Below are 14,755 nucleotides of genomic sequence, written 5' to 3' on the forward strand. Positions count from 1 at the left end.
AATGAAACACAGATAGACATTCCTCTGGTATTCCCTGCTTTCAGCCAAGATCCATCTAACATCAGCTACAATATCTCTAGTACCACAACCCCTTAAGTCGATTTTTTTTTCACTCTTGTTGTGATGAGAAATGTTGGCTAACCAGGTAGTTAATAACAGAGGAATAGATGTATTTCTTATTCATCTCTTATGTAACCCCTTATCTTTTTATCTTGTTGTTTTTATGTGTTTTCAAGTTGAGTATGACTCATAGCGACCCTGTGAACAACAGATCCGAACCGCGTCCTGTCCTGTGCCATCCTCACACTTCCTGACACACTAGAGCACATTGCAGCCATCACCGTGTCAATCCACCTGGTCGAGGGTCTTCCATCTTGAATTTCTGAAAGTTCCCTTTCATCATTTCTTTCATTTGCTTAAGCTTATCTACATTGTAGAGAATCCTCATACTTGGAAAGATGCAGGGTAGGCAGAAGAGAGGACGACCCTTAACAAGGTGGATTCAGTGAGAAACCTGCAGTGAACCGCACCAATGGACTCAAGTATGTCAAAAATTATGAGGAGACACAGGATAGGACAGGATTCAGATCTGTTGATCATAGAGTTGCTATGAGCCACACTCGATTTGATGACACCTAACAACATAACAGCATTGCAGAATAAGTGTTAAAGTCTCTTCTGACTTCCATTTTGACCTTTCTTTCCTGTATTTTTTTTAAAAAGTTATTGATTTTCATATACTATATTTACAGTATACTTGTGTTTTATATAATCTTTTATTTACCTTGTGTTTCATACACAATTTTACCTACTCATATGTTTATTAAATAAATTCTTTATTTAATCTCTTCATTTGCCTGGTCTTTAGTCATTAAGGTCCATCTATATTTAAGATGGTCTCTAAATTCAGGTGTGGTACATTCAAGGTCTGTATTGGCTCCTGTGGACTTGTTTTCATTTTCATCAGCTTCGATTTTAACTTTCATGTGAAGTTAATATTCTGTTCTTTAACTGCCCCCAGCTTTGTTCTAACCAATGGAACTGCCTCTTTACAGAGGTGTAATCCATTTAATTCCTTGGTTTTCCATCCAGTGTAGTGCATGTATATTGTTGCCACTTAGGTTGGCTCATTTGTTTGGTTTTTAAAAATATAGCTGCAATTAGTTGAGTGGTTGGCGGTAAAAAGTCCTGTTGTGTGACCTTTGGCCTCATTTCTTTTACCAGTGCCATATATTCTAACCATTAATCCTTTCTTCTTCATTTTCACCCTTAGTATTCCAATTACCAGTTATTGTTAATAAACCTTGATTGCATATTTGAGCAATTTTAGACTGCAGAAGTCTCAGGGTGTTTTTTTTTTTAAATATATTGCCTTTAGTGATTGTTTCCTGAATTTGAGTCATGTCTTTTAACAGGTCTTCTTTGTATGAGTATGGAGATTATCCTACTACTGACAATATTGTACTTGATTTGTTTTATTATCAATGTGGCATCATTCCTCTTCATTATGTCATTCCCAGCATAGCAGATCATATGATTGTCCTACTCAGAATAGGCAATATCTTTCTATCATCTCATTATACATAGAAAATCAATCTTTGTGTGTTACATTTCATTTTTGACAGCTCCTACTTTTCCTAGAGTCATAATTCCTGCATTCTGCATTCAGATTATTAATGCATGTTTGCAGTTGTTTCTTTTCATTTTAAGTAGCACCACATCAGCAAATGAAGTTGTCAAGATCCACAGCATTCACGTCAACTCTCCAACTGTCTTTCCCAGTCATATATTGAATGCCTTCAACATGAGGGATTCATCTTCTGACACTATATTAGACATTGTTTCCTGAGGCTTTCAAAGACCTATTATTTCAGAAGTGGATGACCAGTCCTTCTTCCTAGTCTGTGTTCGTCTGGAAGTTAGGTTGAAACCTGTCTACGGTGGATGAATCTACTGTTACTTTAACTATGCTTCTGGCTTCACAGCAGCACAAGTATGAGAAATTGACAGATGTGTGTTAGGGTTGTTGAGTTAGGTACTTAGATCGGTCACTCTTGTAAGAGCTTTTTTTTCTGAAGGCTATAGATTCTTTTGACGTGTAAATCAGAGCTTTGAAATATTAGTGTTCATTGTAATATATGTCTCTTAGTGAAAAAGAAATAAAAATAAATTTTTATATTACATATTAACCTCTGGTAAAAAAATATTAAAGGATGTCTTTTTGCTGGGTATTTATTAGATTTTTCTATTGATCCTAAAGATTTTCTGTAAGAATGAAAGCATTACCTTTGAAAAAGAAAATATTGTGTGTTAATTTCTACTCATGTAGTATAGAATATGAATAACAGATGAAAATGGGGTATATACTTTTTGACTGGTTAAATACTTCCCCCTATCTTTATTTTTATATTACTTTGCATACAAAATGTTGTACATTATTTATCATTCATGTCCATTGCACTTCATATTTTCCTCCATTCACATTCTGTTTTGAATGATCACTCATATTCATTGTGTTTTATAAAATTAATCACCATTGATCCATGTCTGCTGTTACTCTCTCTTTTCAGACACCCATTGGATTTTTCCTAATTCCTTCACCTCCCCTCCTTCTCCTTTCACCAAAGACCATTATCCTAGTGATTTCCTCCCCTTCCCATCTTCTGCCCCCCCCCGCCCTCCTCCCCTTCCCCTAGTGGACTTTTTTAAAATAAATTTTAAAATTGTATTATTTTCTCTGTATGTGTACCGTCAAATTGGATCTGACTGGTACAGGAGGAGATGGCCCCTCCTTCTCCGGCAGAGTATCTGGTGGATTCGAACCACATATCTCTGGGATTGCAATGCAGCTTCTTGCCACTAGGCCACCAGAGCTCCCCTCCCTATTGGACTTTTATATATACACATCTTACTAGTTATCCTTCTGTTTTTACAATAATGGTCCCATTCAGTATTTGTCCTTATGAGATGGATTAGTTCACTCAGCATAATGCTCTTTAGATTCTCCCATGTTATGTTGTATTTTACAAATCATTGCTACAAAGTGATGCATGGTATTCCTTTGTGTGACTATGCCATATTTTCTAAATCTGTTTGTTTACTGATGGACATTTAGGCTGTTTCCAGTTTCTTGCCCTAGTGAATAACACTGCTAGGAACGTCTGTGTACAAATCTCCATTTGTGTCTCAGTTCTATTTTTCTTGGATTATATTCCTAGCAGTGGAATAGCCGGGTCATTGGAGTTTCTATATTCAGCTTTTTGAGGAAACATTATACTGCCTTCCAGAGTGGTTGTACCATTTTACAGTTTCACCAACAGTATAAGAGAATTTCAATCTTTCCACATCCGCTTCAACATTTACTGCTTTCTGTCCTGTTAAACTTTGCTACTGGGATGAAAAGGTATCTCATTGTGGTTTTGATTTGCATCTCTCTTATTGCCAGTGATTTTGATTATTTGTCTGTTGGGCATTCAGATGTCCTCCTTTGTAAAAAGTCCTTCCATGTCCTTTGCCCATTTTGTGATTGGGTTATCCATCTTTTCCTTGTGGAGGTCCTGTAAACTTTTGTTATAACTTTGTCTCGGATGACATAATAAAAGCAAAAACGGTTTTATCAAATCGGTACTAAAATTATTAAGAGCATGCATTTCCTTGAAATTGACACCCACTTTGAGTAGCTCTGACCTGATAATATGTTTTAGAGTCTCTAGATGACTCAAATGATAACGCTAGTTGAGACATTGTCAGTCTGAACCTATCTAGAGGCATCTCAGCCACATGCCTGCCCATCTATTTCCAGAGGTCAGTCTTGAAGTTCTAACGGAACTGTCTACTCTGAACATATGTCTTTGCCATGAGTTGAAATCAACTAAATATTAACTGACAACTGCAAGATTTGTCTTTTCAGTGCTTATAAATTATTTAAAATTTTTAAATTTAATCTTTTGTGTCTGTTAAAGTCTATAACCAACATAATCTCCTTTATTGTTATAAGACTGTTAAACAGTGGTTGCTACATAATTTGTCTGTTTTAGTGTTAAGCCTCTCATGTAATTTAAAATACATTGTAAATATTGGTTTTTTTAAAAATCCATGTATTTTTAGTATCTGTGAACTTGTCTTTATTTTATTTTATTTATGAAGTGGGATTGTCTCATAGTGGCTTTTGCCACACTTTAAAAAAATAGTATTCATGGCTTAATTTCTTTCTTTCTTTCTTTCTTTTAGATATTTCTCTTACCTTCTCTTCTCATCTCTGTCAATCCTCCAAGATTAAATCTTCAAATAAACTTTCCCTTAGCTTTTTATTTTAGTGGTCTTAGACCATAATTGTCCTTTTGTTACTCAGCACAGTTTATTCCAGGTTCATCGATGCTGTGCAGTATTTCACAAATATTTGGCCATTTTTTAGTGATACATAGTACTCCATTGTGTGAATGTACCTGTTTCTTTAACCATTCATCTGTTGTTGGTCACTATTTTTAGTAACTCTGCTATTACAATAGTATTGCAATAAACGTGGATGTGTGTCAGTTTGCGTTGCAGCTCTTACTTACTTCTTCGCTTGTTCTAAATTTATTTTCTTTGCTTAGGTACATCCTCAGCAGCATCGGCTTCTTTTTGAAGTATTTGATGAAAACCGATTGGTAAGTTACATTGTATTTGCGTGAAATATAAAGTAAGGCTTTAAGACAGAGCAGTAAGGGGAAGGAGTCAACAATCTGAGGACTGAAAACTGAGTTGGATGAGTTTGGAAGACTTAGTAAAATGACATGTCGGTAATACCTTGTTTTCCTCTTCTTTCTGGTGCCCCTTTCTATCCTTCCACTCCCTTCTCTATAGAGATCAACTCTCCTGACTGTTAACTGATTATACAGGCTTTTATTCAAGGCTTGTTGTAATAGAAAACAGCAGAGAAATTAACTAGTCTTGCCTCTCCGCAAACTCCTCCATCTGCCCTAATCCATAGATCAAGGCTCAGGGAGCCTTCCAGCAGAATCTTTCTGGTTGTGTCTCCTCGCTGCCGTGGCATTTCTTGGGTTGGTTGTCTTCTTTCTTCTGAAAAAGGAATCAACAGAGGAAGCTTTGTAAATTATTTCTAGCTCTTAAAGAGGGGGGGAAAGCCAAGTAAAATCTGATTTTCATAAAACAACAGCTGTTATTCCTTATTTCCTAAAACTTCTGAAGTCACTTTTTTCAACTTTTGTCCTGTTTTCAAACTTACTTCATAATATTTTTCATTTTAAATTTGTAGGATTTTAAACTATTGGTATAAAAACATTGTGTCAAAGTTAAGCATTTTCTCATTATTCATGGAGTCAGACAAACTTATAGCTGATCTTCTAGCAAGTTTTGGAGAGGCTGTAAATTTCATGGGAGGAGATTGTACATTTTCCTCATGTGTAGCTGCTGGTGCTTTCAAACTGTCAGAGAGGTGCAGCTGAGTTAACAGCATAACTCCCTACAGGCTAAGCCACCAGAGCTCTCTAAAACCAACAAAGAAACTGAGTTTTTAGAAGCATCTATTTTCAGTGTTAGAGTACATTATATATGTTTTTGTTTCCTCAAGAAACATGTAAAGAGTATAGACTTGTTGATATGTCTGACTGGCTTCCACTAATTCCACAAAGAGGAATAGTCAGCAGCATCCACAGTGTAAAACTGTTCCCCATGACATCAGCCATGCCTCATGCTCTCTTAACCTCAGTAACTGTCCCTCCCAGGGCTCTCTCTGCTGTGCTACTTGGTCTATTAATCTGTTGCAGGACCACAAGAACTCATTGATTATACTCACAATTTGGGGATTTCTTAGTGACATTCATAGTTTACAATTCATGTTGGAAACAGTATACAGTTATTCAGGAGACAACTTCACAAGCACTCTTGCAGGCCCTTTGACCTTCAGCCTTTTGGTTTTAGGTCATTGATACAAAACTCTTTTTTATTGTCGGTACCATCAAGTTGGAACTGATTCATAGCTTACCCTCTGGTGAGTTTTCAGTTGCACTGGTGGAAATTGCTCATCTTTCCCTGCCAAGCAGCTGGTGGATTCCAAATGCATGCCTTTGGTTTTGCAGCACTGCTTTTTTGCCACTAGGCCACCAGAGCTCTTTTAATCCCACCAATTTTGATGTCTTTCTTTCATTCTGTGCTGCTGCTTTCTTGCTGGTAGCAACATACTCATCTTCTCTTTCTAAACTGGCTCGATCTAAACCTAGTCAGATGGCAGGACCAAGCAATCTCATCATTAGTATGTGTATACCTTGTTTACTTGTTTTTATCCGACTGTGTGGTAAAAGTCAAAGCCAAAGGACTAAGAAAACCATTTAGAAAATTCAGCTCACACAACAAAAACAGTGACTCTACCAAGACCTGAAACATTGCAAACTCATTAATAAGCATCATATTAAGCAAAAGTGGGGGGGTTTGCTGCTGAAGGAGACTTTTCATCACTACTTCACAGTCAAATTTTTTAGACTGAGTAACAGATAATGATGATAAACTAAACTAATGATAATAAACTACTGTTTATCAAGTATGGTAAGTTGTAGAACTTTTTGTTCTATGTCTTGCTTTTTATGTAGAATAGATAAGATTTTATTTCTTCGTTATTTTCATTTTCCTTCTAGATGAGACCAGATAAAATTTAGTATTGGTGTATTTTTCAGTCATAAAATATGCATACAAAGGAGTCATATGATGTAAATCTCTGTTTTAAATGATGGGACAAAATCTATTCTTATTACTGAGTGTTAGAATTAGACCACCACCCAAATCTATGGCACTCCTCTGTGCATCTGCTCAATCACATGGCCTTTCCTGCCCCCCTCAGGCGACACTGTTCTGTGTTATAAATAACTTCTTTGCTTTGCAAAGTATTTTGGTGATAAATGTTTGTATCTATAATATATTGGTTCCTTTTTGCATATTTTTGAGTTTATATAAAGAATATCACTCTGAATGCATTCTCCTTAAAATTTTTTAAAAATAGTTTTTGTTTGAGTGTAAGTTTGAAAATTATATTGGTTTCTAATTCAATCTGAATACATTCTTCTTTGACATATTTTTTGTGTAATGCTTTTTTTTTGAGATTAGTTTATGATGACTAGATTTCACTAATGCATAGTATTCCATAATCAGGAAGTATCTTAAGACCATAGCTTATATACACTCTTTAAGAGATACTTGACTAAGATCTAGCTTTTTGCTATTATTAGTCATTAAACTTTTCTGCTGTTTCTAGGTACATCTATGAGGATATCTCTAAGATATTTACTGGAGTTGAATTACTGGGTCATAATATTAGTAAGCTATTTTCCCTGTAATTATTGGTAATGATTTGGATTTCTATGATATTTGGATGTGTTGTTGGTGAATTTAGATTTTTGCATGTTGTCTACATGGGGGACTGCTTTCTAATCTGATTATGTTGTCTAATCTTGATGGAAACTACTGTTAATAGTCTGACGATGCATTACCAAGTGGTATGGAGTTGGACTGCCAACCCCACAGGCATGTGGTTCGAATCTACCAGCTGCTTCACTGGACAAAGATGAGCAGTCTCCTCTCATGTGACTTACTGCCTGTGAAAACTTGCTAGAGGATTAGTTATGAGTCTGTTCTAACTCAATGGTACATAACAAAATCAACGTTCATTGCTAAAGTTACTATTATAAGCTGGCTGGTACATTTGCATTTCTTGAACATTTACTATGAATTTAACAATATCCTGTTGATCTGGAAAGGAGCCAGTTGTAAAATACATAGCTAATAACAAAAAGTTGATGGTTTTAACCTACCAAGTTTGTTGGTTTTTTTTTTAAATTGTATCATTTTTTGTGTGTGTACCGTCAAATCAGATGTGACTGGTACAGGAGGAGATTGTTCCTCCTCCTCCAGCAGAGCATCTGGTGGATTTGTACTGGGAACCTCTGGGATTGCAGTTCAGCTTCTTGCCACCAGGCCACCAGAGCTCCCTCAGACTTTTTCTTAGGAGTAAGATGTAGTAGTAATCTGTTGTTGTTTTTTTTTACAGAGGTTTTGGATTTCCATTCATTCATTGCCGCAATTTTCTCCCTTCCCACCCCTCCCCACCAGCTCACTTCCCCCTCCGAAGAGAGAAAAAAAAAAAAAGAAAAAGGAAAAAAAATTCCTTCATTAGTATACAATTCCCACGTCCCTTCCCCCCACCCCCCACCCCGAGCACACTTCTCTATGCAACCTTAATTTTGGATTCCTGTGCTAACCATAATACTCAATCATATATCACTTCTAATCTGTTCTTTCCCTTATCTGTTTCAATACAATACACATAATTTATCCAGTTTTTTCTGTCATACCCCCACCCTGATGTCAGACCCATTCTACAACAGTGGCACCATGCAGTATTTGTCCCTTTGTGACTGAGATATTTCACTCAGCATAATGTCCTCCAGGGTCACCCACTTTGAATTATATTGCATGAGTTCCTTGTTTTTCAATGCTGTATAGTATTCCATTGTGTGGATATACCACAGCTTCTCTATCCATTAGTTTGTTGATGGGCCCTTAGGCTGCTTCCAACTCTTTGCTATTGTAAACAAAGCTGCAATAAACATGGGTGTGCATATATCTGCTTGGATGGCAGACATGGTCTCTCTGGGGTATATTCCCAGTAATGGGATTGCTGGGTCAAATGGTATCTCTATTTGCAATTGTTTGAGAAAGCGCCACACCACCTTCCACAATGGTTGCACCATTTTACACTCCCACCAACAGTGAATAAGAGTTCCAGTTTCTCCACATCCTCACCAGCATTTGTTGCTTGCTGTTCTGTTATATTTTGCTATTCTTACTGGGGTGAGATGATATCTCATAGTTGTTTTGACGTTTTCTTTTTAAGATTATAATCTTGGAACCCCCATCAAGCAGTTCCACTCCTTCCTCTAGGGTTCCTAATAAGTTGAAATTCACTAGGCTTGGGGTTTTTTGTTCAGTCTGATTCGGTTTGATTTTTGATGAGATGGAAGAAAACAAGTTGCCTCTAGCATTCCCTTCTATGACCTGATTATTTTTTGCTTTGAAATCCACCAGCTGCTCTATAAGAGAAGGATGGGAAATATTTTCCCATGCTTCTGAAAACCCGCTGGAGGGTCAGTGCTATGGGTCATTTCCAACTAGATGGTACACAATACACACAGTTCACAACACCATGTGCTTTACCAGTAATAGAAGGCATATGAAAAACCAAAAGGAAATGTTTATTTATTTATTTTACTATTTTTTTGTGCACATATCATCAAATCCGATCTGACTGGTACAGGAGGAGACTGTCTCTCCTTTTCCAGCAGAGCGTCTGGTGGTTTGAACTGTGCAGCTCTGGGATTGAGGAAATTTTATTTTTGAGCTAGCATGGATGATAGAAGAATTGATGTCTTTAAGTTTTGGTGGTAGAGAAGAGTATTGAGCATACCATAGACTGATAAAAGAACAAACAGGTCTGTCCTGAGGAGGGTGAAACCAAGCTGCTCCTTGCAGGCAAGGATTTTTAAGCTCCGTCTGACATACTTCGGTCATGTTGCTGGGAGAGACTAGTCCTTGGGGAAGTATATCATGCTTGGAAGGATGGAAAGATAGTGCATGAGAGAAAGATTCTGGATGAGATGGATTGACTCAGTACCTGGGATAATGGGGGTAGGTGTGTTGGAGAAAATGAAATTGAAGATAGGCTCAAGATAGGGCAGAGTTCAGAGCTGTTGTACCTAGGATTGCTATGAGTCGCAAATGATTCAATAACATATAACAACAACAACAAGGATTATGTTGCAATTGTATAGGACACACATGTCCTAAATGGATTCTACTGGTAGGATTACTGGAATAAGACTCCTTTCTTCATACTCGCACAATTTTACTGATTCCTGCCAGGATATAGGATGTACTAAATGCTCAGGACTGTAGTCTTCAATATGGACTGAAACTCAACATCAAGAAGACGAAGATTCTTACCACTAGGCTAATTGGCAGCACCATGTTGGATGGAGAAGAGATTGAGGTTGTTAACAATTTTAGCTTGCTTGGCTCCATAATCAACACTCTTGGCACCAGCAGTCAGGAAATCACAAGATGAATTGTACTGGGAAAAATCTGTCAGGGATCTCTCCAGAGTACTGAAAAGCAGGAATATCAGTCTAGAGACTAAGGTGTACCTGATCCAGGCCATGGTCTTTGCAATTACTTGCTCTGTATCAGAAAGCTGGGCAATGAGTAAAGACGATAGAAGAAAAATTGATGCCTTTGACTTGTGGGTCTGCAAAAGAGTCTTGAACATACTGTGGACCACCAAGAAAACAAATATATCTGTCTTGGATAAGGTGAAACCAAATTTCTCCTTGGAGGCTAGAGTTTTGAAGCTCCATTTCACTTACTTTCATCATGTTGCCAGGAGAGACTGATTCTTGGAAAAGGACATCATGCTCATAAGGGTGGACGGACAGCTCAGGAGAGGAAGACCCCAGGTGAGATGGAGTGATACTATGAGTGAGGCATTGGAGATACGTGTGTCAAAGTCAGTGAGACTGGCTTAGAACTGGGAAGACTTAAGAGCTGTTGTACATAGGGTCACTGTGAGTTGCAGGAGACTGACTTGACAGCACCTAACAACAACAACATGTTCAGGAAACATGAGAGGCTGAAATATTGATAGATGTTATATGTTCCATAGGGTCAGAGAAATCTCAATAATTTGATTCTTCTATCTTGGTAAGTATAACCAAGAATTCTTTTTCTTTTTTAAAAGGTTTAAACTAACAGAATCCTCACACCAAAGATTCAGAATCTTCTTTTCATAGTGCCACCTATACCCTGACACATTAGCTTGTACTGTGGACAAGCCATTCTGTCTCTCTGAAAATGTTTTCTTGTGTTTAAAAATTGGAAGTAACAATATTTGTCCTACCATTAATTTATTGTAAGGATAAAATGAGATTGTTGTTGTTAGGTGCTGTCGAGTTAAGAACGAGTCATAGCAACCCTGTGAACAAAAGATCTGAACCCTGCTCTGTCCTGGGCCATCCTCATACTTCCTGACACATAAGAGCCCATTGCAACAGTCACCGTGTCAATCCACCGGGTTGAGGGTCTTCTCCTTCGCTGACCCTCCACCCTTCCCAACATCATGTCCCTCTTCAAGGAATAGCACCTCCTAGCAACCTGTCTAAAGTATGTGAGGTGAAGCCACATCATTCTTGCCTCCAAAGAGCACTCTGGCTGCATCTTCTCCAAGACATATCTGTTCGTTCTTTTGGCCGCCCATGGGATGCTCAGTGCTCTTCTCCAACACCACAACTTTTTGTTGTTGTTGTTTTTCTGTCACATTATTATTTTTCTGTCATCCTTATTCATTGTCCAGGTCTCAGATACATAGCTAGGAATTGGAAAGAATATGGCCTGAATCAGACACACGTTAGTCCTCAAACTGATATCATACTCCTCAATAATTTGGAAGGGTCCCTAACAGTTAATTTTCTCAGTACAATGCATCTCTTTATTTACTGACTATGTTCAGGATACAAATATAAAGTGGTATTTAACATTTATGTATTTATACTTTTGTGAGTCTCTGATAGCATATTTTGTGTGTTAACTAAGGTGTGCCATTTAGTCTGTTTATGCTTGAAAATTGCACTGGAGATAAAGCTACTTTTCTCAAGAAGTTAACTTTACCAGCAAAAGGGAGTATGATAATTAGAGTAGGAGGAATAAGATAATTAGAGTAGGGTGGTGTGTTATTCTGCTTTGTTGCTACTTTCAGCAAATAATTGAAATGTGTTACACTGTGGGGGGAAAGGCCTGAAACCAAAACCTCACTGCCATCATGTTAAACTGACTCATAGGGGACCCTCCGTGAGTTTTCAGGAGGTTGTAAGTTGCACAGTAGGAGATTGCTCACTGTCCCCTGTGAAACTGCTCATGGGTCTGAACTGCCAGAGAGGTGCCACTCAAAAACTAGAGTTTCCGAGTTTTAGTCAGACCCTGGTATTTTCATTTCCTTCCTGTACAACTCAAAATTGGATAATGAATTAAGGATCACAGAAGAAGAATTGATTGATGCCTTTGAATTGTGGTGATAGTGCAGAGCATTGAATGTACCATGACTTGCCAAGATACTCCTTAAAGGCAAGGGTGGTGAAAGCTTGGCTCACTTACTTTGGGCATATTATGAGGAGAAATCAGTTTTTGGAGAGAGACATTACGCTGGGAAAGGTCAGAGAAAGAGAAGACAACCTTCCACAAGGTAGATTGATACAGTGGCTACTGGAGTGGACTTGAACATGACAGAGATCATGAGGATGGCACAGAATAGGATAAGATGCAGTTCTGTTGTTCACAGGGTCACTGGGAGTCATAGTTGACTCAGTGACATCTAACTCTAGTTTTTGCAGACACTTGTAATTATAGAAAGCTGGAAATATTATAGGAACTATAGCCTTTGGTAAGGAGCTGTGGTGGTGTAATCTGTTGGGAGCTGAGCTGTTAACCCAAATGCCATGGCTTCTCTGGAAGTTTGACTCCATCAACTGTGCTGTGGAAAAAAAGATGAACACTTTCCCCATACAATTTGCAACCTCAGAAACCCATTGGAGAGTCAGCTATGGGTTAGCTCAGGTTCAATGACAAAGAGAGAGAGAATAGTTTTTGTTGGAGTAAGAGCTGAGGCTCTGGCAGTGAGTGACCTATGTGCTGTGGATGCCTTTATTTCCCTGTAGCCGTCACAGCCAAGAACATAATCTTTTAGTGGCTGATACCCTTTGCAAATGAAAAAAAGAGTACAGTTAAAAATTCAAGGACTAACAATTTCTTGATGTCTGGAAATAACTTTTGCGGTATAACTTATACTTGATTTTTAGAAAGAAGTGCTTTATATTCCCTTTTTGAATCAATTTTAAGACCTATGAATCATAAATTATAGTAGTAATGATGGTGGTGCTGGTCATAGTGATGAAATATTTCTGAATCAGTCTTTAACACGTTGCTGCACACTTATAAAATTGATGACCATGCTTAGAAACACATTTGCCGTCATTTGCGGCAATGTTTTAAGGATCTTCTACCTCCAGTGAAAGTAAGTGCTTCTCTGTCACCAGCTTAAGCAGTCTCTCTGCACACATCCAGCCACTGAAGATTTAGGGTACTTGTCTCCTGCATGATGTTGCTGCCTGTGCTTTTCATGTTTATGGTCTTTTACCTTCAAATTCTAGTCATTTATTTATGGTTACTCAGAACCTACTCGTACCATGTATGCAAATCACGTTTTTTTTCCTCTTAGTTGATAATCAATAACCCAAGCAAGCAGCTCAAAATGTTGGAGCCAACAACCTCCATTAAATCCTAAAAGCATTACCAGTTTCATTCTAGAATACATCATTCTATAAGTCTTGCATAAGTACCTCCTGTAAAAAAGGTTGTCTAACTCTTCCCCACTTGAGTTAGGGTTGAGGCTCTTCTTTCAGAAACCACTGGGTTAAGGTCCTACATTTTGCTCCAGCTTCCACATGCAAAACTATAATAATATTACTGATCTTGTGTGATCTCAGACCTCAGCCAGCATTGCAAATTGTTCAGCCTCTCTAGAATATAAATGCTTACTGAGTTTCTAGGAAATGCATGTTTCTCTTAGCTTACTTTTTTTTTCTGGAATATTTTTCTGTAGATTTTTTTTAGTTGGTCTTCTCCAGCTACAGTGCTTTTAAATATTTCTTTACAAGTAGCAGCTAGTTCAACTTCAGTTAACTGAAAAGGGACTGCATGGCTGTCCAGCCAGCAAGCCTCCTGTCTGATGTTATTCAGTGCTTACTTTATGCCCAGCATGAGCTCAGGAGGATCAGAAGAAATGTTATAGTCTTCACACTCTAAAAGCTTTAAAATCCAGTGAGGTGAGTATGAAACTGATGCTTATAGTGAAGCTTACAAAGAGAAAACATTTGCCTGGCCAAAACCCTAGGTTCATGATGTTATGTTAGCAATCAGGGGAGCTTTGCTTATTAACTGGACATTTTAGGCCAGAGACAAGAGCAGTTAGATCTCTTTGACCAACATTAAGAATGATCCATTCTTTGAGTTATGAGAGCTCCAACTTAATTTCTAAGAAGATAAGCTGAAGTCTCTTGATGGCAGAGTAAAAAGATTAAGACTCTTCTTTGAGGAAGAAGAAATATTTACAAGGGTCTTTAAAATCATAAAGGAAGTTTTAAGAAACCAATACAACAATAGATTGATTGCTAAGATTATAACTATTGTACTTTAAAAATACAGTACTATCTCCTTGTCAGAAATACAATTTCATAATTCTCCATATTTCTAGTTTGTCCTGTCATAACTAATTAAAAACACCATGTGTTTTTGTTTTTAGAAAATGATATTGAAAACAGCTTTATCTTGGCAGTTTTTTAAAAATACAAAGTACAAGTATATGTTTTATGTATTTGCTTTTACTTAGGGAAAAAAAACTTACTTAGAAAAATAAAACTTGGGTGTAGTGCTCTGTGGTATAAACAACTGAACTATTTTACTTTTTACTTTCCTATGAATGAGCCAGTATATATTTATGACTGGAGTTCCAACTATAAAATTCAGGTAAGGGGTTTAAATATACCCTAGAGTATTATTTAAAAATAAATTTGTTTCTTTCAAATAGAATACCAACCTTAAGTCTATGACATTTAGGAGAGAAATTAAAATATTAAACTTTATTGCCTAGTAAACTGAAAATAAA

At 37.4% G+C, this 14,755-nt stretch overlaps 1 protein-coding gene across 1 annotated transcript in view; it reads left to right on the forward strand.

Moving 5' to 3' along the window:
* NEDD4 (neural precursor cell expressed, developmentally down-regulated 4, E3 ubiquitin protein ligase) overlaps window positions 1–14,755 on the forward strand; it is a 176,929-nt gene that overhangs the window by 51,097 nt on the left and 111,077 nt on the right. Inside the window, exon 5 of the mRNA XM_006894518.1 lies at window positions 4,596–4,649. Within this exon, the coding sequence (XP_006894580.1) occupies window positions 4,596–4,649 (54 nt within the window). The remainder of the gene's footprint in view (window positions 1–4,595; window positions 4,650–14,755) is intronic.

Source organism: Elephantulus edwardii, unplaced genomic scaffold, assembly GCF_000299155.1.
Source record: "Elephantulus edwardii isolate Elephantulus edwardi_28Jun2011 unplaced genomic scaffold, EleEdw1.0 scaffold00145, whole genome shotgun sequence".
In the NCBI taxonomy this organism is placed as follows: domain Eukaryota; kingdom Metazoa; phylum Chordata; class Mammalia; order Macroscelidea; family Macroscelididae; genus Elephantulus; species Elephantulus edwardii.